General features: G+C 35.6%; 1 protein-coding gene across 5 annotated transcripts in view; it reads left to right on the top strand.

The window, feature by feature from the left end:
• Positions 1-23,382, top strand: part of DOCK3 (dedicator of cytokinesis 3) — a 403,408-nt gene that overhangs the window by 69,674 nt on the left and 310,352 nt on the right. For all 5 annotated transcript variants that reach the window (XM_057555412.1, XM_057555413.1, XM_057555411.1 and 2 more), the window contains exon 3: positions 10,804-10,844. In XM_057555412.1, coding sequence (XP_057411395.1) covers positions 10,804-10,844 — 41 coding nt within the window. The remainder of the gene's footprint in view (positions 1-10,803; positions 10,845-23,382) is intronic.

Raw genomic sequence — 23,382 nt, 5'->3', positions numbered from 1 at the left:
TCTCCTAAAGGTAATGTGGCTCTGTTCAGCTCTTTAGCCTGTCAGCTGCTACTTTCTGCTGGGCTTCTTGGAACCTTGCCCTGAATTAGAACTGTAGGAATTAGGCAATCCCAAGAGTGGGGATTGTATCAGGTAGCTCTCAGTGTCAACCCTTTTCTTCTTACCTCAGTGGGACTCTCATTTTTGCTGGGATGTCCTCAGGGAAAAACTCAGCTGAATGATGAGCTCGCTTTGATGTGATTCTCTTTTTTCAAGGATTATAGTTCCTTAGATCTTGTCTATGATAGTTGCTCTCCATTGCTCTTACACAATTGTTTCATGTATTTTGTTCAGGTTTATATTTGTCTAATGCAAAGTGTTTTGCCAGGGCTAGAACCAGAAGTTAGTAAATGTATTTTATATATATTTGAATTCTAAAAGAGTTTAAAAAATATCTTAATCAATGACAATATTATTGAAATTTGTTTATGGTTCTCCCGAATGACTACTCTTAAGGGAACAATAACTCATTTGGAAGTAAAAGTTCTTATTTTTTAATGTACGTTTATTTATTGCCAATTATTGTCTTTTATACTTACTGCTCATAAGTGAAGATTTAAAATAGCATTAAATTATTTTTTATGCAAATAAATACACAAGGTTATTCTTTAACAGTTTTCAATGAAAATAATGGAAAGAGGATTTTGAATGTAGACCTTTTGAATAATTATGTTCCCCCACTTTGGGGCTGAATTCTCTGTAAGTTTCTTTTTTCATGTAAGTGGTTGGTACTTTCTTTCCTGCCTATTAGTTATATAATTGGAAAAAGGATAAAGAATTAGATGGGCTGTGCATATTTTTATTGATATACCAAAGAAAAAATTAGTATTTTGGTCCTTGATTTTATAGTTGGTTACTTAAATGATCTCTAAAGTGGATCTACATGCAAATCTGCCCTTCATAATGAATGATGATTTTGTAAACTATTTTTAATCATGATATGGAATAGAATAGAAATTGCGCTTGTTGTCTACCTGTCTCTACTTCCTGAGCAGCTGTTAGCCCTGGGATGGGAGTGGGGATAGATACATTTGCATTTTTTTCCTTTTGTCAGACGGTGAAGAATATGTTATACCTTCGAAATAAAAAGTCTGAAACTTCTTATTGAAGGATACTTTTTGTTGGACTTCATTTGGTACTTTTGATCTGGCTTGATTGGTTTGCATCCGGAATCTTTGTAAAGGATTGCTGATTGTTGACCGTCACAAGGCCTGAATTATATAGAGGCTTCATTCTTTTGGGTTAACACTGCTAACACTGTTCTGTAGCCTCTCTGTCAGTAGCAATTGTAGTGGTAGTGTTGGCTCTTTTTGATAGTACAGCCTTACTTACATTGGCAAGGACATTTCACAATCTAAATGATGATGCATATTTAACAAAGTGGTATTCAGCAGTGTTTTGGGATTGTAGATGTGAAAACGCCTGGCACAGAGCATGGCACAGGGACAGGTGACCACTATTTTTTTGTCTATATGTTTAAATAATTGTAGCCTTCAGATGAATTAATCTTTCATATATGTATTTACACACAGGATCCAGAATATTTTCCCAAACAGCCTTTCTTCTTAATTTGTATTTCCTTTCTTACTGATTGCTTTTCTAACCTAATGGGATTAAAGTTTTAAAGTGTTTTTGTTTTTTTAAAAAAAATCAGGCTTGAACTGACTTTTAAATTTATACACCAAGTGTGTTTATACACCAATTGTGGAAGGTATAATCAATCCAGAGTTAAGTTGACAAATGTAAACCCTTACATCTGTCTCATTTCATTCACATGTTAAATCCTCACTGAGCACTTACTTAGTGACAGTAAGCACACATACACACTAGTGTGCTACTTTACTACTTCTTTGACAATCCAGTATTCTCAGTTCTATTTTTTGTACATTAATTACCTTTAAATAGTATGTAATGTTTTCTCTGAGTTTTATTATATTTGAGAGTCTAGTGAATCCCTAGCTGTCTTTCTAAAATCTACAATTTGCTTCTTGCTCTTCAGTCTGATATGGTTATATTTTATTTAAAAATCTATTTTCTATATTTTTCAATCTCCTTTGTGGAATAATTACTTAAATAGAATACACTTTGAATAACTCCTAAAGCGAACCCTCTTGCACTGTGGTGGGAATGTAAATTGATACAGCCACCATGGAGAACAGTATGGAGGTTCCTTAAAAAACGAAAAATAGAACTACCATACGACCCAGCAATCCCACTACTGGGCATATACCCTGAGAAAACCATAATTCAAAAAGAGTCATGTACCACAATGTTCATTGCAGCTCTATTTACAATAGCCAGGACATGGAAGCAACCTAAGTGTCCATCAACAGATGAATGGATAAAGAAGATGTGGCACATATATACAATGGAATATTACTCAACCATAAAAAGAAACGAAATTGAGTTATTTGTATTGAGGTGGATGGACCTAGAGTCTGTCATACAGAGTGAAGCAAGTCAGAAAGAGAAAAACAAATGCTGTGTGCTAACACATATATATGGAATCTAAAAAACAAACAAAAAAAGGTCATGAAGAACCTAGGGGCAAGACAGGAATAAAGACGCAGACCTACTAGGGAATGGACTTGAGGACACGGGGAGGGGGAAGGGTAAGCTGGGACAAAGTGAGAGAGTGGCATGGACATATATACATTACCAGATGTAAAATAGATAGCTAGTGGGAAGCAGCCGCATAGCACAGGGAGATCAGCTCGGTGCTTTGTGACCACCTAGAGGGGTGGGAGGGAGGGAGACGCAAGAGGGAGGAGATATGGGGATATATGTATATGTATAACTGATTCACTTTGTTATAAAGCAGAAACTGACACACTATTGTAAAGCAATTATACTCCAATAAAGATGTTAAAAAAAAAACTAAAGTAAAATCCCTAGTGATTTCAGTATAAAACAGGACTTAATATTGCATCTCAATTAGAAATTTTCATTTACTACCTTAATTTTTAATCACATTTTATAAAATGGCATTTTTAGAGTCTAAATTTCTGACATTTTTAAAGTAGACTTTTTGTATATACATTATTGAGTTTTCTAACTTTACTAGTATGTAATTTAAAATTTTATTTTAGGTAAAATTACCATTTTTAGTAAATGTAACCAATAACATTTAAGTTGATGAAATGAAAATGTGTCACTTTTTCAGTGGTCTTCACAAGTATTGTAATGTCTGGGTGAAAGAAGTTAACACAACATGGGACTGTTTCTATATCAAATGAGGCCAAGATTGGAGGAATACAAACTCCATAAGGAAACATTTTTATTAGACATCTGTGCCACAGTATCACTACACTACATGCTTTCACGGGGTCCCTAAAATCAAGTCTAATATTTCAGAGTCCAGTTAATATCTTAGAGCTTTTGGTTTTACTGTTGTTTTTCCACTTTACTTTTCTGTTTTGTCATTTTCTATCTTATCTTGTGGGCCTTCTACAATTTTTTCAAGTGAGATTATATTTGCATTGATGTATTTTTTTATGTGGGATTACAACCCACATTTAATTTTTTTACTTGGTACTGGTTCTTTTCCTGGCTCTTTGCAGCATAGAATTTTTCTCAGTAGTGACTGTTACTTATTTCTTGTGCTGATAAATTTGATGTTATAAAGAATTTTTGTAAACCTAGCTAACAGGAAACCTAGTTTGGCTTTTCATGAAAACTGTACACCCAGTAAAAAACTATGTAGACTAAGAAAATAAGCTTATTCTCTTAGGCCAGTCTGTGTTTTGGGACACTAAAGGGACATTTTGGTTTATTTTAGCTATCCTATTCCTAATTTACTTTCTACATTTTGTTGATTTTAGTAGAAATCTTACTTTAGGTCAGAAATATAAAGCCCTCCAGTGGATGGATAGCTCTAGATAGCATTTTGTATGAAGGTGAGTTATAAGTAAAAGTCCATTGAGACAGAGTTATGGTTGTAAGCATGAAAGATTCAATGGTGGCTTTTTAAGAATAAAGGGATTGTGGCTAAAGTCATATTCGTCATTCAGGTTCTATTAGTGATAATTAATTATGGACAGATTATATGGTGAAAAAGTCATTTTTGTTTAATGTTGGAAGAGTTACTTTCCATGTGTTTGGAGGCCCTTCATACTCATTCTCTCCAGTTTTAGGTTCAGTGATTGTACTTTCTGTTGCAGTAGTAAATCTTCTCTGTACAAGTGTCTGTATCAACATTTTGCTGGTGAGAAAGGAGAACACGGGTATTAATTCATGCACTAATTTGAATCTCTGTTAGATGGGTAAGAGTATTTCTTTTTTATTTATATCCCTACTTTTTCCAGAAATGATTTAAGAGGGCCATTTAGGAGTATATTTTTGGGCCCTTAATGTTTCTTAGAATGAACACCATTTATATTAAGAAACTTCTGACTGCAGGTTTTTTTTTTTCCCCCTATAGGCCCAGTCTCCTTTGGGGAGGTTTAGAAATACACTTTACAGTATTATTTAGCAGACATAGAGTTTTAGTGTGTCTAGTTTCTCTGTCATTCCCCCCCCCACCCCCAGTAATTGAGTATGAGACATTGTTCAAGGCACTTTACATATATCAACTTTATCAACACCACTTGCCAGTTAGGTATTATTAGCCCATATATTACAGATTTATTAATTTCTTTCAGTTACCAAATATTTGAGTGCCTAATGCTGATCAAGCACTTTCAGCTGGGACTCAGCTGAAAAGGATAAAACAAACTTCTCATTGAGAAGAATAAGGAAGGACAAAACAGGTAGAAAGAGATAGAGTGATAGTGTGCATTGGGGTGGGGTGGGGGGTTATGTTTTCTATGTATTTATATAGGATAATCATGGAAGGCCTTTGCTGAGAAGATAACATTTGGGCAGAGAATAGATGGAAGTGAGGAAGCAATTCTGTGGTTCTCTAGGAGAAGAGCAGGCCAGGCATATGTGGCATGGAGTATAAAAGTCCTGAGGTATGGGAGCTTGCTTAGTGAGTTGAAGGAATTGCAGCGAAACTGGTATGGCTGTAGTTGAGGGGTTGGTTAGGGAGGAGCAGAGAGTGTGGTGGGAGATGCAATAAGCAGAGGTTGTAGTAAGGACTTTGGATTGATTTTTTTTTTGGCTGCATTGGGTCTTTGTTGCTGCCGCGGGCTTTCTCTAGTTGCGGTGAGTGGGGGCTACTCTTCGTTGCAGTGCGTGGGCTTCTCATTGCGGTGGCTTCTCTTGTTGTGGAGCACAGGCTCTAGGCGCGCGGGCTTCAGTATTTGTGGCACGTGGGCTCAGTAGTTGTGGCTCGTGGGCTCTAGAGCACAGTTTCACTAGTTGTGGCACACGGGGTTAGTTGCTCCGCGGCATGTGGGAATTTTCCCGGACCAGGACTTGAACCCGTGTTCCCTGCAATGGCAGGCGGATTCTTAACCACTGAACCACCAGGGGGGGTCCCAGGATTTTGGATTTTATTTTGAGATGCGATGCCATTGGACAGTTTTGAGCAGGCTCAAGGAGTTATACTTTGCTTTTGGAGTTTGAAGACAACACCCAAACTTTCCCCAGTAATTCTTGCATTATAAAGTTATATCACCAAATATTTGGGTGAAATCCTGTGAGTAACATTCCCCTAGCTTAGAAGTTGGAGAGTTGTAGCAAGTTATTGAGGAAGGAGGAGCTGGTGTTTCGGGAGGCAACACTAGTTTAGCATTTCTTAGAATTCAATCATGATGTGACTTAAGTCTAAGGTATACATGATAATTGATTCCCTGAAGGAAGCAGTCTTTGTAGTAAGTTATAAACTTGGTGTTTTAAGAATACGTTCCTTTCCTCATTCAATTTTCTACAAAAATTTATATCTGAAAATGCTAAAGTATAAAAATATATCTGACTCTTAACGTTCCTAACAGTGATCAAACCATCAGATGTTGACTCATCAGATGAGAAAGACTGATACACTCTTCTATTAAATGTATATGGTGACAGTGAAATTGATGAGGAGTCCGGCAGTCTGACCATCAAAGGGGTTTCACTTTGTGTGCCAGCACTGTGAAACCTTGGAAAGTCAAAGATAAATGATGAAAATGAAAGGAGAGAATTATAGTTGCAAACGTACATTGTCCAGGGTTATTGTAATAGGAAAACAGAAATTTAGAAGATGTGTCATTGTACTAGCTCATTAAAAACATCTTTTTACTGTTGATTCTGTTGATTTACTGTTGACTTTTTTTAAAGTAAATTTATTTATTTTTATTTATTTATTTTTGGCTGCGTTGGGCTTTTGTTGCTGCGTGCAAGCTTTCTCTAGTTGTGGCAAGCGGGGACCACTCTTCGCTGCGGTGCGTGGGCTTCTCAATGCGGTGGCTTCTCCTGTTGCAGAGCATGGGCTCTAGACACACGGGCTTCAGTAGTTATGGCTCGCGGGCTCCAGAGCACAGGCTCAGTAATTGTGGCGCACGGGCTTAGTTGCTCCGTGGCCTGTGGGATCTTCTTGGACCAGGGCTCGAACCTGTGTCCTCTGCATTGGCAGGCGGATTCTCAACGCCTGTGTCACCAGGGAAGCCCAGGACAGAGCTTTTTGATAAACAATATTGTGAGAGTTTACTTGATGAGAAATGGCTGACCTCTGTAAACATGTTATGTTATCTGATCAAGTGCTTACCTGAAATCTTGAGGTGGTGCTTAATCTGCATGTGATTTTATCCCAGTTATTCTCTCACTGTTGTTTTATAAAAACATAAAAAATTGGGACTTTGTTGTTGCTTCTGTGTGAAATTGTTGCTTAACCCAAGGTCATGAAGATTTACTCCTATATTTTCTTCTAAGAATCTTTGACTTTTCAAAATATAAATATTTTTAATATCTTCTCTGGTAACTCAGAACCACCCCACAGATTTCTAAAAATTCCTCTAGAGTGAGTAATATCCCCAATTCAATGCTGTTGTATAGGGGATAATATATGGGAGTAGAATTTCAGTGTCATACAATATGCAGATAATATTGCATTGTTTTTGAAAGTGGGGACCATTTATTATCGCCCTCACTAGCAGTATCTGATCACTCTACATTGTCTTGCCAACACCTGATATTGTTAGAATTTCAAATAAAAATTCTAACCATTGTGGTAGATGTGAAGTATAGTATTGTGTGTGTATTTATTTCAGTCAGGTTATTGAGGTGTAACCTATATACAGGAAGAGTCATCCTTTTTGGAGTATAGTCATAAGAATTTTGTGAATTTTGGCAAATGCATAATCTTGTAACCATCATCACAATCTAGATATAGAACATTTTCACCACCCCCAAATATAACATCATGCTCCTTGTAGTCAAACTTCCTTCCCAACCCCTTTCTCTCAACCCTGGCAACCACTGATCTGTCCTTCTAGTTTTGTGTTTTCCAGAGTATCATATAAATGGAATCACACATTATATAGTGTCTGGCTTTTTTCACTTAGCATAATGCATTGGAAAGCCATTCATGTCATATGTATCTGTAGTGTGTTCTTCCTTAGCAGTATTTCATCATACAGGTTGAAACCACATTTTATTTATCTCTGCAGCAGTTGATGGACATTTGAATTGTTTTGTTTTTGATTGTTATGAATAAAGTTGTTATAAACAATGAGTATAGATTTTAGTGTAGGCTTTTTTGTATTGGGCAAATACCTAGGTGTGGGATTACATATAGTAAATGCGTTAAAAAAACAAAAGACTTTATTTTTTAGAGCAGTTTTAGACAAAATTGAGTGGAAAGTACAGAGAGTTCCGGTATACCCCCTGCCTTCACACATGTGCAGCCTCCCCCAGTATCAACATCACTCACTAGAATGGGTACACTTGTTACAATTGATGAACCTACATTGACAAATCATTATCACCCAAAGTCCATAGTTTACATCAGAGTTCACTCTTGGCGTTGTACACACTATTGGTTTAGATAAATATATCATGACATGTATCTGCCACTATAGTATTATACAGAGTAGTTTTACTGCCCTAAAAATTCTCTTCACCTATTTATCCCTCCCTCCCCGCTAACCCTTGGCAGCCGTTGATCTTTTTACTGTCTCCATGGTTTTGCCTTTTCCAGATTGTCATATAGTTGGAATCATACACTGTGTGGCATTTTCATATTGGCTTCGTTCATTTAGTAATATGCATTTAAAGATCTTCCATGTCTTTTTGTGGCTTGATAGCTCATTTCTTTTAAATCACTGGATAATATTACAGTGTCTGGATGTACCACAGTTTTATTTATCCATTTACCTATTGAAGGTCATCTTCGTTTCTTCTAAGTTTAAGCACTTATGAATAAAACTGCTATAAATATCCATGTGCAGGTTTTTGTGTGGACATAAGTGTTCAACTCATTTGAATAAATACCAAAGAGTGAGTCTGATGGATCTTGTGGTAAAAGTACATTTAGTTTTGTAAGAAATTGCCAAACTGTCTTCCAAAGTGGCTGTACCATTTTGGATTCCCATCAGCAATCAAAGTTCCTGTTGCTCCACACCCTCATCAGCATTTGGTGTTGTCAGTGTTTTGGATAGTGGCTCTTCTAGTAGGTGTGCAGTGGTATCTCATTTTTTTATTTTGTAGCTCCTGAATCACATATGATGTTGAGCATCTTTTCATATGCTTATATGCCAACTGTATATCTTCTTTGGTGAGGTATCTGTTCAGGTCTCTGCCCATTTGTTAATTGAGAACAAACTTGTAGTTACCAGTAGGGAGAGGGGAGGGGGGAGGGGCAATATAGGGGTAGGGGATTAAGAGGTACAAAGTATTAGGTATAAAATAAGGTACCAGGATATATTGTACAACACTGGGAGTATAGGCAATATTTTATAATAACTATAAATGGAGTATAACCTTAAAAATTTATTCTTATATGGAGTGTGCTTAAGAAATCTTTGTCTAGCCACAAGATCACAAAAATGGTCTCTTGTTGTCCTTGTATAAGTTTTACACTTTTAGGTACATTTTGAGGTAATTTTGTTTATAGTGCAAGGTATAGGTTGGGGTTCTTTTTTTCTTTTTGTATATGTATGTCTGATTGTTTCAGCACCGTTTGTTGAAAGACTACCATTTCTCCATTGAAGTGCTTTTGTACCTTTGTCAAAAATCAATTGTTCGTTTATGTGTGGGTTAATTTCTGGATTTTACAATCTATTTCATTGATCTCTGTGTCTATTCTTTAGCCAGTATTACACTCTCAATTATGGTAGGTTTATATTAAGTCTTAAAATCAGGTAGTGTGGGTCATTCAAATTTTTTCTTTTTTCAAAATTGTTTTGACTATTATAGTAGTCATTTGTCTTTCCTTATAAATTTTAGAACTTGTTAATACCATACCAAAAATTTCTCTGGGATTTTGATTGGGATTGAATTGAATCTATAGATCAATTTAAGGATAATTGATATCTTAACAGTGCTAAGTTTTATAATTCGTGAACATGATAAACCTCTTCATTTATTTAGGTCTTCCTGCATTTCTTCTTTTCCATCCTCTTCAGGGGCTGTTAGTTTTCTGGTTTTCACTGTGAATGTGGGACTGGTTTTCAAGTTTAACACAGGGCTGTGGAGAGGGAGATGGGATAGGGCAAGTTAAAAGGGTCGTTCTGACTGAGATTCAGATTTCTTGAGTAAATACTCTTTGGAATATTTCAAATCTTTAGTTTGCTTCTAGAGTTCTAAAAAAGTTGATATTGACAGTTTTTGCCAGTGTTATTATTGCTTTTACTGAGGATAGGGTTTTTTTGGCAGTCCTTACTCTGCCATACCTGCTGATGTCATTCTTTATCCTGTTTAAGATATGGTAAAGTGTCACATTGGTAAGGTTATCACTTACCAAAAATGAAGATATTGAGACTCTCAAGTGTAAATTGAGTTATTCAAATTTATGATCTCATCTGTTGTACTAAACAGAAATAAGGGTATTCTTTTATTGTTTGTTATGATTTCAGGGGAGAAAAAGTTGATTCTTTTCCTCATAGCTTTGTTGTGGGACTTAAAGGTTAATACATGGAACAACTCAATTTCAGAACATGGAATTAAGGATAGCAAGCTCTCAGTTAATATTAGCTATCATCAACAATCTCCTCTTTCTTTTTTCTTCATATTCCTCCTTTAAATATAATTCTTAGCTTCCTCTTCTACTTATTGGAGTTGTTTCCCCTTAAACCCAAGTAGAGAAACTATAGCAACCCTCTGAAAATAATAGATTGGATTTGAGAAAAGTTGGTAAAAAAATTTCCTTTCTCTGAAAATTGTTTTTATTGTGTAATTTTAACTTTCATTGTTATTGCTGTGTATGAATGGTGAGAGGGAATAAATGAAGCACTGATGTCAACTTCAGCAGCTGGAAAGCCAAGAAATGAGGGTGGTGTAGTTTAGTGCATGGGAGAGTCAATGAGACCAGGAAATAGAAAGTCTGGGCTGTACTCCCTATCTGCCACCAAAAAAGCTATATGATTTTGGCATTTTCCTAACCCCTAACGGTTTCCTCTGGGAATTATCAAGGAGTTGAATATATGTCCTCTGAAATCTTTTCTAATTTTTTTTTTTTTGGTCTTATTCAGTTGAAAGGGATTTTGTGCTTTTTGATGAAAATTGGGAATGTTGTATTTATTGTAAGATTATTTCTTTTGGAGTAAACTACACTTAATAAAGGCATAAAGTGCCTAAAGCTTACTAGAAAGTTTTGCATTAATTAACTAATTATCCTAAAAATAATGTCTCTTACAGAAAATGACAACAATATGATTTTAATATCTTTTGTATGCTTTGTTTTAGGTTGGTATAGAGGAGTTTCAACAAAGAAGCCAAATGTAAAGGTAATGAAAAGTTTACTGTTACCTTTTCTAATGTACAAAGCAGCCTAGTATATTTGTTTGATATAAAAACAATTCTTACTTGTCGGTCTTTGAATCTTTTACAGTAACCACATTCATTCTTCCCTTTATAGAACTGTACCAGACTCTACTCTGTCTCAGCAGTATTAAAATGACTTTTTAAAAAGGACAGCAAAGTGTGTGTATGGTAATAGGTGCAAAGCTTATTTTGAAAAAGCCTATTTAGGACATTTAATATTTTTTCCTTAAAACAGTTGACAAAAGTATATTGACTTTTTCATAGGCCTAGTCCTGTGTAGTCATGTGATTAGTTAGATGAATTTATTTCTAAAATGGAAAAAACTTTAAAAATAATGTTCAGTTAGATACATCTCTGTTGGTCATAATGTTCTTGTTAAAATATGAATTTAAATAAGACTTTTAAGTGCCAAATGCTAATTTTATGGACTAGATTTATGTGTTTATTCTATTACCAATTAATAGTAATTTGATCAAAATATATTTTAATTGGCAGTTATAATACATGTAGCAACATTTTTTTCCAGTAATGCATTTGCAAAAACTTCTTTCTGCTTTACTTTTTCTATAATATTATCAGTTTTTCTTATATATTTTCTGTAGGCTTAATATTTAGTGTATTATGCTTTTTCTTATGTAGAAAATGCCAAAATTATCACATTATTTTTATTAAAAAATAAAAATTTTCAGAGTTGTAATCATCGATTTTACCAGTAGAATCACTTGTTTCGTTAGTTTTTAAGGTAGTGATCATAAGACAATATCTTCAAACTTTCATTCCTCATAGCTAGGGCTTCTTATCCTTGGCATTGTTGACATTTTGGGCCAGATAATTCTTTGTTATCTTGTACATTATAAGAAATTTAGCAGCATATATGACCTCCACTCACTAACATCTCCTCTCAAGTTGTGGCAGTGAAAAATGTCTCCAGACATTGTCAAAGGCCCTGGGCCTTGGGGGTGGGAGGTAGGTGGGGTGGTGGTGGTAACATTGCCCCAGTTAAGAACCACTGCTTGTAGGTAATTTTTTACCTTGTGTCTCTAGTTTTAAGACACACTTTCAGGTGTTATTTACATCTCAGGAAGGCTCGTGTGGAAATAATTTCTATTTGTATTTTATGTTTGTTATCTTGATTTGAAATTGTTAAAAATTTAGAACTTGAATAAATGAGAAATCTTATAAATGATTGGAAAGCTGTAATTTGTGATATTACATGCTATTTATTTATTTTTATTAATATTTGTGATCTTAGCCACCCCACCACCTTGCTTCGAATACTAGGGTTTGGGGATCAGTGTGGAGACAGTGGTCTTTGAAATTATTTTATTTTTGCCTTTAAAATATCAGTTGATGCACAATGTGTGGCTTGAAAACCTTGTTAAGTGGGACATGAATGATGATACCCTTACAATAATCTATTGCTGTGCTGCAAAGCACCCCAAAATATAGTGGACTAAAACTAATCATCATTCTGTATAGGTGACACCACTTGTGGCTACAGGTATCTGGGGGCTCAGCTGGCTGGAACGTTCAAAAGGGTTTACTCACACGTGTGGTATGTTGGCAGGGATGGCTAGAAGGCTGTCCTCAGCTGGATCACCGAAATAGCTACATGTTGTAACCTCAAGGTCTATCTTTCCATGTGGCTTCTCCAGCAGTTTAATCAGAGTTCTATTTTAGAGTTAAGGAAAAGTGCTCAGAATCTCATACCTATTTTCTAAATTCTTTTTCCTGAAACAAAGGTGTTTAGAGCCTGTGGGAGAGGCCATTTTGTGATTAATCTTAGCAATGATTTGATAAACTAATCAAAATGAGGGAACCAGATGACACTAATCTAAAGTGTTAGAAGGAATTCTCTGGCGGTCCAGTGGTTAGGACTCGGTGCTGTCACTGCGGTGGCCCGGGTTTAAACCCTGGTTGGGTAACTAAGATCCCACAAGCCGAGCGGCACAGCCAAAAAAAAAGAAAAGAAGTGTTAGAGCTCATTTTGTCTGATCAGACTCCTTTAATATTTTTAGTTTGGGCTAATGTAGTACTTTTGAGGTTGTGTATTTTGGTAATACCAACTCCATTCTAGAATCTTAGATTACTGTAGCATTTATTAGCGACATGTATGTATATACCTCTTGATAGCTAGTATTTATATTCTTAAACTTAAAAAAATTAACAGATGGAAAGACAGTATTAACTAAATTTCACCCTGTGGCAGTGATATTTTATGGAACTATGTTGAAAATTCTTTCATGTTTGTAAAAGATAATCATTTAGTGATTTTACACATATAGAATGATAAAAAAATGCATCCCTATATATCTTTTATTTATCTTAATATTATGATCACAATAATTAGAAATTTCAATAGGTTTTTCATAGCTATTAGTGGCTAAAGAAAAATGAAAAAGTTTACTTATTAAACTATGTCTTTAGTTATGTACAATTTATACTAATAATAAAACTTGAAATAGCCCAAATAAAATAGCGTCTGAACTAGATAGCATTCAGAAATAATTAGTAAATGGTAAAACATTTCTTTGTATAAAAAGTTTTACTATAAAATGCCCTTTCAGTTATATATTTTTGTGACCATATATTAAAATTGTAGTTTAAGAGAAGTATAATATGCAGGTAATATGTACTACTAAATTTTGTGAATTAAAAAGTAGGAGAATAAGATAAAATTAAGGAAAAGGAGAACAGATATTTGATGATAATTCTGTGCATTTTATAAAGCATATGCCCAAGAGAAAAGGAATGAAATTCAAGAGAATTTATATTTACTTTCATTTTGTGGTTTCAGGATCAGTTCTTATACAGTAATTGTCAACTGGGTACCTAGAATTCTGCCAGATAGGAACAGGACATTACTGAATGTTTTACACAGCAAAACAGAAGTATAGAGGCGTGAAATTGCAAGGCATGTTCAGGGAATGGTAAATAGTCCAAACTGGCTAGGGCATAGTGCCTGGATGAAAGTGATGGATGGTAAGGCAGGAAAGGTACATTGGATCCATATTTACAGAGTCTTATATACCAAAGACTATAAGGAATCCTAAGGAATTTGGATTATGTCTCTTCGGCAGCAGGGAATCTGTCATTTAACAGAGGCACAGATTCACTATTGCCATACAGTATAACCATGAAATAGAGTTTATTGGAGAAATAGTAAGCACCTGTTAAAAGATACATATTTAAGTACTTATGGGTAATTTCTGAAATTTGCTCTAAAGTATGGCAATGGGTGAGAATATATACGTGGGTATTAATTAATCAAGGTTGGCAAAACATTGATCATTGTTGAAGCTGGGTGGTAGGTTTGTGGAGGTTCAATATACTGTTCTCTCTTAATTTTGTATGTAATTTGAAATGAGTGTAACATTATTACTTATCTTGTAGAATTGTTAGAAATCAATGAGCTTATATGAAGCTCTTAACACAGCACCTAGCATATGGTAACAGTACAGTAAATATTTGTTTCTGTTGCTATAACAACAACTGCTATGATAGCATAGGGCTGGAAATGAGACTTTAAAGACTGCCAGCATCTTGGAGGACAGAAAAAGAGGTATTAGCACATGGAGTTTGAGAAATGGAGGTCATAGCTAAGGAAAAGAAAGTTTTTAAAAAACAGAGTAATTAATGATTTCAAGTACTGTGGAGTAGTCTAGTAGAATAGAATGAGTACTGAGTAGGGGCCATTGTGTTTGACAGAAGGCCATTGGTGATGTTTTAGAGAATCCCATGTAGTCATAGGATGATAGTGGCAGAAAGCCAGAGTCTAGTGGGTTGAGTGATAAAGCGAGAGAAGGTAGAGTAGTTACCACAGTAGGTTATGGGTGAAAGGAAGGAAGTAGATGTAGATTCTTGGGAATATAAATAAGGCTGTAGTGGTGATTTTGTGAGTGGAGGACTGATGAACATTTCAAATTTGATTTAGGTAAAATTCTGGAAAATGCTAATAATTTGTAATGCCTTAAACCAGTTACATGGTTGCCTGCCAATCTACCCCTGAAGAGAGGGATAGATTACAAAAAGATATGAGGAAACTTTGGGGGGTGATTCAAATGTCATTATTTTAATTGTGCCATGGTTTCACTGGTGTATGTATATGCCAAAGCATCAAATTCTACACTTTAAATATGTGTAGTTTGTGGTACACTATCATTTCAGTCTCTCAACTTACTTTGTAGCTGTGGTGGTTCATTTTAATACAGACTTGGTCATACACCAAGTCATAATGAGACCTAATCTAATGATTTTTTTTTTAATGAAGGAAAGTGCTAATTATCATCAGTAGGAGCTCTCCTAACTGAAAACTTAAGAAAAATTGACATTTTATCATTGTTATTCAATACTGAAATGTGGGTTTGTGATCTGGAATTTACCTAATAGCCACATTTTAAGTGTTCTCCATTAATGGATCTTATTATTAGTGTTTGTGTTGTTGTCAGTGGGGGAGAAGATGGTGGGAGTTGAAGGAAGTGAAGGCTAGGTGATATTTTGTGTCATGCTTATTTGTTGTTGTGTTTGGAGGCCCTCAAGACCCCTAGACTTGAAAATTTGCTGTGGGGACCCAAAGAACTCATTATGTAATTGTACTCAAAGCTGTGAATAATTACAGTGGAAGGATACAAATCAAAATAGCAAGGGTGCATGGGGTAAAGTCTGGGGAAACCAGGCACAAGCTTCTAAGAGTCCTTTCTCAGTGGAGTCATACAGGAGAAGCTTAATTCCCCCAGGAATATTGTGACAACACATGTGAAATGTTGCCAACCAGGCAAGCTTGTTTGAGACTCATAGCCAGAGTTTTTATCAGGCACTGGTCCTGTACGCGACCTCTGTGTAGCATGTAACAAAATTCCACATTCCTGGAAGGAAAGCAGGTGTTCAGCAGCATAAACCATGTTGTTTGTACAGATAGTTGAGGCACAGTGAGTACTTCTTATCAGTTAATGGTGGGAACCCTCCCAAAATTTAAGTATAAATTTAAGTATCGGACTTTCAATTGGTCCACTTTTTCAGCAACACTTTTTATTTTCAGTCTTTTTAATTTTAGACATTCTAATGGATGAGCTAGTGGTCTCTTGCTTTGCTTTTAATTTTTATTTCTCTAATGACTAAAGAGGTTGAACACCTTTTCAAATGTTTATTGTCCTTTAACCTCTTTTTTTTCTGTGAAGTGTCCATATCTTTCACCCATATTTTATTGGGTTGTTTTCTTATTGAGTTATATGAATACTCTATTATGAATACAAGTCCTTGTAAATATATTCTTTCACTGTGTGGTTTGCCTTTTCATTTTCTTAATGTTGTGTCCTGAAGAATAGATTTTAATTTTGAGGAAGTCTAATTTGTCATTAAATTTTTTTTTGTTTTTGGTCTGGGCTTATAGTCTATCTTTAGTATCTTTGTCTAACTCATTCTCTCAGTTTTGATTAGTTGTATTTTGCAAGAGATTTTTCTATTTCAGTATGTTTTTGAATTGTCCTAGATAATCATGCTATTTATTTTTTAATGTCTGTAAGACATTTAGTGATGATCCCTCTTTCATTCTAGACTTTAGGGAGTTATGTCCTCTATATTTCTTGGTCAAATCTATTTAGATTTTTGTTGTTTTGATCCTCTCAACTTAACTTCTGACTTAAAAGGTTTTTTTTTGGTCTGTTTCACAGATTTCTTCTCTTTATTCATTTTATTTGCTTTGGATTTACTCACCTCTTTCAAAAATATTTTCATTGGGTATACAATTCCCTTTATTTATTTATTTATTTATTTTCATTTCATTTTATTTTATTTTTAACATCTTTATTAGAGTATAATTGCTTTACAATGGTGTGTCAGTTTCTGCTTTATAACAAAGTGAATCAGTTATACATATACATATGTTCCCATATCTCTTCCCTCTTGCATCTCCCTCCCTCCCACCCTCCCCATCCCACCCCTCTAGGTGGTCACAAAGCACCCAGCTGATCTCCCTGTGCCATGCGGCTGCTTCCCACTAGCTATCCATTTTACATTTGGTAGTGTATATATGTCCATGACACTCTCTCACCCTGTCACATCTCACCCCTCTCCCTTCCCATATCCTCAAGTCCATTCTCCAGTAGGTCTGTATCTTTATTCCCATCTTGCCACTAGGTTCTTCATGGCCTTTTTTTTTTCCCTTAGATTCCATATATATGTGTTAGCATACTGTATTTGTTTTTCTCTTTCTGACTTACTTCACTCTGTATGACAGACTCTAACGCCATCCACCTCATTACAAATACCTCCATTTCATTTCTTTTTATGGCTGAGTAATATTCCATTGTATATATGTGCCACATCTTCTTTATCCATTCATCCGATGATGGACACTTAGGTTGCTTCCATGTCCTGGCTATTGTAAATAGACCTGCAATGAACATTTTGGTACATGACTCTTTTTGAACTATGGTTTTCTCAGGGTATATGCCCAGTAGTGGGATTGCTGGGTCGTATGGTAGTTCTATTTTTAGTTTTTTAAGGAACCTCCATACTGTTCTCCATAGTGGCTGTATCAATTTACATTCCCACCAACAGTGTAAGAGTTTTCCCTTTCCTCCACACCCTCTCCAGCATTTATTGTTTGTATATTTTTGGATGATGGCCATTCTGACCGGTGTGAGATGATATCTCATTGTAGTTTTGATCTGCATTTCTCTAATGATTAATGATGTTGAGCATACTTTCATGTGTTTGTTGGCAATCTGTAGATCTTCTTTGGGGAAATGTCTATTTAGGTCTTCTGCCCATTTTTGGATTGGGTTGTTTGTTTTTTTGATATTGAGCTGCATGAGCTGCTTGTAAATTTTGGAGATTAATCCTTTGTCAGTTGCTTCATTTGCAAATATTTTCTCCCATTCTGAGGGTTGTCTTTTCGTCTTGTTTATGGTGTCCTTTGCTGTGCAAAAGCTTTTAAGTTTCATTAGGTCCCATTTGTTTATTTGTGTTTTTATTTCCATTTCTCTAGGAGGTGGGTCAAAAGGGATCTTGCTGTGATTTATGTCAGAGTGTTCTGCCTATGTTTTCCTCTAAGAGTTTGATAGTGTCTGGCCTTACATTTAGGTCTGTAATCCATTTTGAGTTTATTTTTGTGTATGGTGTTAGGGAGTGTTCTAATTTCATTCTTTTACATGTAGCTGTCCAGTTTTCCCAGCACCACTTATTGAAGAGGCTGTCTTTTCTCCATTGTATATTCTTGCCTCCTTTATCAAAGATAAGGTGACCATATGTGCGTGGGTTTATACAATTCCCTTTAAATATGTCAGTTCATTGTCTTCTGGTTTTATAGTATTTCTAATGAAAAGTCTTTATTAATTCTTATCTTTGTTTCTTGTACTGTAGTGTTTTAAAATATTTGTTTTGTTTTTATTTCTGGATGCTTTTATGATTTATCTTTATCATTGTTTTGGGCAATTTGCTTATGATATATTTTGGTGTTGTATGTGTATGTGTGTGTTCATCCAAATTTATATCATGGAGTTTCCTATATCTGTGGGTTTGTGTTTTTCATCTAATTTAGAAAATTTTAAAAATGATTTCCTGAAATATTGCTACTTCTCTTTGGTTCTCCAGTCCTACATATGTTACACTGTTTTATATTATCTCAAAGATTTCTACTTCTATTTTAATTTATTTTTCGGTCTTTTCCCCCAAGTCTGTTTGGATAGTTTTAATACTAGGTGTTAAAGTGTGCTTCTCTTTCTTTCATGTATCTAGTTTGCCATTAAACACCTCAAGTGCACGTTTTCATTTAGGTATTCTGTTTTTCAGCTCTGTTATTTCCATTTTGTTCCATTTTGTATATTGATAGCACTTTCCTTATGTTTATGTTTTCTTTTAAATCTTGGAGAAATTTTAATAGCACTGTAAACTTCTGCTAGTTCCCATTATATATCATTTTTGGTCTCTTGCTATTAACTGCTTTTTCTCCTGGTTATGGTTTAAATTTTTACATATCTGGAAATTTTTTTGTTTTGTTTTCTAGAATTTTGAAGTTATATTGTTGAATTTCTTGAGCTGAATTTTGTCATCTTCTTTTAAAAAAAATTGAATTCATTTTTGCAAGCAGTTAATTTACTTGTAATTCAGCTTGATCCTTAAGGTTTGTTAGAGCGTGCCTAGAGTAGCCTTTACTCTAGGGTTGTTTGACCTTTTTTTTTTTTTAAAAAGGATAATCAGCATATATACTTTTTTAAGTTAATTAATTAATTAATTTTTGGCTGTGTTGGGTCTTTGTTGCTGTGCACGGGCTTTCTCTAGTTGCGGTGAGTGGGGGGCTACTCTTCATTGCAACGCGCAGGCTTCTCATTGTCGTGGCTTCTCTTGTTGTGGAGCACGGGCTCTAGGCACGCAGGCTTCAGTAGTTGTGGCACATGGGCTCAGTAGTTGTGGCTTGTGGGCTCTAGAGCTCAGGCTCAGTAGCTGTGGCACACGGGCTTAGTTGCTCCGCAGCATGTGGGATCTTCCTGGGTCAGGGCTCGAATACGTGTCCCCTGCATTAGCAGGCGGATTCTTAACCACTGTGCCACCAGGGAAGCCCCCGTTTGACCTTACGTTTAACATGCAGTGTTACTGGATCTTTATTTGAAGAACCATGTGTTCACTGAGCTCTTTCCATTGTGGTCGATTAGAACTTTAATGTGTACCAGTCTTAGGTATGCTCTAGGAATTGTTCAGCTTACAGCTGCCAATTATTAGTTACTCTTTCCTTGGCCACATAGAGTCTCACTCTGTGTAACTGCAGCTTAGTTTTCAACTAAATACTCAATGGAGTCTCTCTGAAGAATTCTGTACTTCTTTCTCTTCATGATTCCCTTCTGTTTTCTGCCCCACAAAATTCAGCTCTCTCAGCCTTCTCCTACTGGTGTTTGGCTTTTAATCTTAGTGACAGTTCCTTACTCTGTGCTGTCACTCTCTGATCAATAAAGGCCTCTAGGCAAAAAGCGTTGGAAAATTGTATGACCCATTTCATTTGTTTCTCTTCTCCCAAGATCACATTCCTGTGCTGCTGGTTGTCCAGTGTCTAAAAACATTTGGCATATATTTCAGACTTCTAGTTGTTCTTGACGGAGACAGATCCTGTTGTTGTTATTGTTGAGAAATAATAAGTAAGCAATCTATCATAAGGAATAGAAGAGAGTTTTATTCGAGCCAAGCTGAGGACCAGCCTGGAGTGCAGCCTCCACCAAAGCACTCGGGAGAAGCATGGTTTTCAGCACAGTTTTATATCTTGTAAGAACAAAGAACTGCATCAAACATGACAGGGCTCCATTCCTTCAAGGTTTCAAAAGAGACAGATTAGCTCGTACACAGTGAGTCAGTATGACCTTGGCATCTGGGAGGAAAACCTTGTCTTCGAAGCAGTACTAGCATTGGTGTCATAGGAAGGGAGGCATTTATCCCTATCTTCAAAGTGGACATTCTTTATACTTCTAGATAATGCATTCTTTTCTTTAATGGTGAAAGCAGATATGCAATGTATGTTTGACAGACTGTAAGCCAGGCTGTTCTAGTTGACATAAAGTTCAGGCCAAATCATGTATAAGCCAGAATGGCTTCCCCATACCCCAATATGCAAAAATTTCTTCCATCATTATACTTTATATTTTTTGAGATGATTAAAGATTTATGTGCACTTATAATAAAGAATATAAACAGATCCAGTGTACCCTTTGCCTGGTTTCCTTTATTGATAACATCTTAGAAAACTATAGTACCATATCAAAACTAGGATATCATTAACCAAGAATTCCAAGAATGGAGACCTGGTTGAGGCCCAAAAAAAAAAAAAAGTTTATTTGGGGTTTGTTAGGACTGCAGCCCAGGAAGCATAAATCCAAGACAGCACTTGAATTGTATTCCACTGGACTACAAAATGGGAGAAGCTTATAAAGGCAAGACCCACAAGGTTACAGAAATTGTTTGTCAAGAATTAGGATTGGACTGAAAGCAGCAGAATACACATTCTTTTCAAGTGCACATGGAACATTCTCCAGGATAAGTCACATGCTAGGCCACAAAACAAGCCTCAGTAAATTTAAGGAAATTGAAATCATATCGAGCATCTTCTCCAACTGCAATGCTATGAGACTAGAAATCAACTACAAGAAAAAAACTGCAGAAAAACACAAATGCAGGGAGGTTAAACAATATGCTACTAAACAGCCAGTGGATCACTGAAGAAATCAGAGGAAATAAAAAAATACATAGAGATAAATGAAAATGAAACAGGATGATCCAGAACCCATGGGCTGCAGCAAAAGCAGTTCTAAGAAGGAAGTTTATAGCGATACAAGCTCACCTTAGGAAATAAGAAAAATCTCAAATAAACAACCTAACCTTGCACCTAAAGCAACCAGAGGAAGAAGAACAAACAAAACCCAGAGTTACTAGAAGGAAAGAAATCATAAAGATCAGAGCAGAAATAAATGAAATAGAGACTAAAAAAACAGTAGAAAACATCAGTGAACTAAAAGCTGGTTCTTTGAAAAGATAAACAAAATAAATGAACCTTTAGCCAGACTCTCAGGAAAAAAAGGGAAAGGGCCCAAATCGATGAAATCAGAAATGGAAAAGGAGAAGTTACAACCGACACCACAGAAATACAAAGGATCATAAGAGACTGCTATGAACTACTATATGCCAATAAAATGGACAACCTAGAAGTGGACAACTTCTTAGAAAGATACAATCTCCTAAGACTGAACTAGGAAGAAAAATTTCTATTTCATTTTTTCTAATGAACAGACCAATTACCAGTGATGAAATTGAATCAGTTATTTAAAAACTCCCAACAAACAAAAGTCCAGGACCAGATAGCTTCGCAGGTGAATTCTACCAAACATTTAGAGAAGAGTTAACACCCATCCTTCTGATACTCCAAAAAATTGCAGAGGAAGGAACACTTCCAAACTCATTCTATGAGGCCAGCATCACCCTGATATCAAAACCAGAAAAAGATATCATAAAAGAGGAAAATTACAGGCCAGTGTCACTGATGAACATTGATGCAAAAATCCTCAACAAAATATTAGCAAACTGACTCCAACAATACATTAAGAGGATATACACCATGATCAAGTGGGATTTATCCCAGGGATGCAGGGATTTTTCAGTATCTGCAAGTCAATCAGTGTGATGCACCACATTAACAAATTGAAGAATAAAAACCATATGATCATCTCAGTAGAGGCAGAAAAAGCTTTTGATAAAGTTCAACATCGTTTATGATAGAAGCGCTCCATAAAGTGGGCATAGAGTGAATATACCTCAACATAATAAAGGCCATATATGACAGACCCACAGCTAACTTCATACTTAATGGTGGAAAGCTGAAAGCATTTTCTTTAAGATCAGGAACAAGACAAAGATGTCCATTCTCACCACTTTTATTCAACGTAGTTTTGGAAGTCCTAGCCACAGCAGTCAGAGAAGAAAAAGAAAAAGGAGTCCAAATTGGAAAGGCAGAAGTGAAACTGTCACTATTTGCCAATGACATGATACTATGCATAGAAAATCCTAAAGATGCCACCAGAAAACTACTAGAGCTCGTCAATGAACTTTGTAAAGTTGCAGGATACAAAATTAATATACAGAAATGTGTTGCGTTTCTATACTCTAACAACGAAGTATCAGAAAGAGAAATTAAGGAGACAATCCCATTTACCATTGCTTCAAAAAGAATAAAACACCTAGGAATAAACCTACCCAAGGAGGTAAAAGACCCATGCTCGGAAAACTGTAAGACACTGATGAAAGAAATTGAAGATGACACAAACAGATGGAAAGATATATACCATGTTCTTGGATTGGGAGAATTAATATTGTTAAAATGACTATACTACCCAAGGCAGTCTAGAGATTGAGTGCAATCCCTATCAAAATACCAATGGCATTTTTTACAGAACTAGAACAGATAAATTTAAACTTTATATGGAAACACAGAAGACCCTGAATAGCCAAAACAATCTCAAAAAAGAAGAATAGAGCTGGAGGGATCATGGTCCCTGACTTAAGGCTATACTATAAAGCTGCAGTAATCAAAATAATACGGTACTGTCACAAAAACAGACACATAGATCAGTGGAACAGAATAGAGAGCCCAGAAGTAAACCCACACACTTATGGTCAGTTAATCTATGATAAAGAAGGCAAGAGTATACAATGGAGAAAACACAGTCTCTTCAGTAATTGGTGCAGAGAAAACTGGACAGCTCCAAGTAAAAAATAAAATTAGAATGTTCTCTAACATCATATACAAAAATAAACTCAAAATGGATTAAATGTAAGACTGGATACTATTAAAACTCCTAGAGGAAAACATAGGCAGAACACTCTTTGACATACATTGCAGCAATATTTTTTTGGATCTGTCTCCTAAAACAAAGGAAACAAAAGCAAAAATAAACAAATGGGACCTAATTAAACTTCAAAGCTTTTGCACAGCAAAGGAAACCATCAACAAAATGAAAAGATATCTTA

The sequence above is a fragment of the Balaenoptera acutorostrata genome, chromosome 10 (assembly GCF_949987535.1).
Source record: "Balaenoptera acutorostrata chromosome 10, mBalAcu1.1, whole genome shotgun sequence".
Taxonomy (NCBI): domain Eukaryota; kingdom Metazoa; phylum Chordata; class Mammalia; order Artiodactyla; family Balaenopteridae; genus Balaenoptera; species Balaenoptera acutorostrata.
Note: the sequence above shows the minus strand (reverse complement) of the source record. Positions and strands in the feature narration are given on the sequence as shown.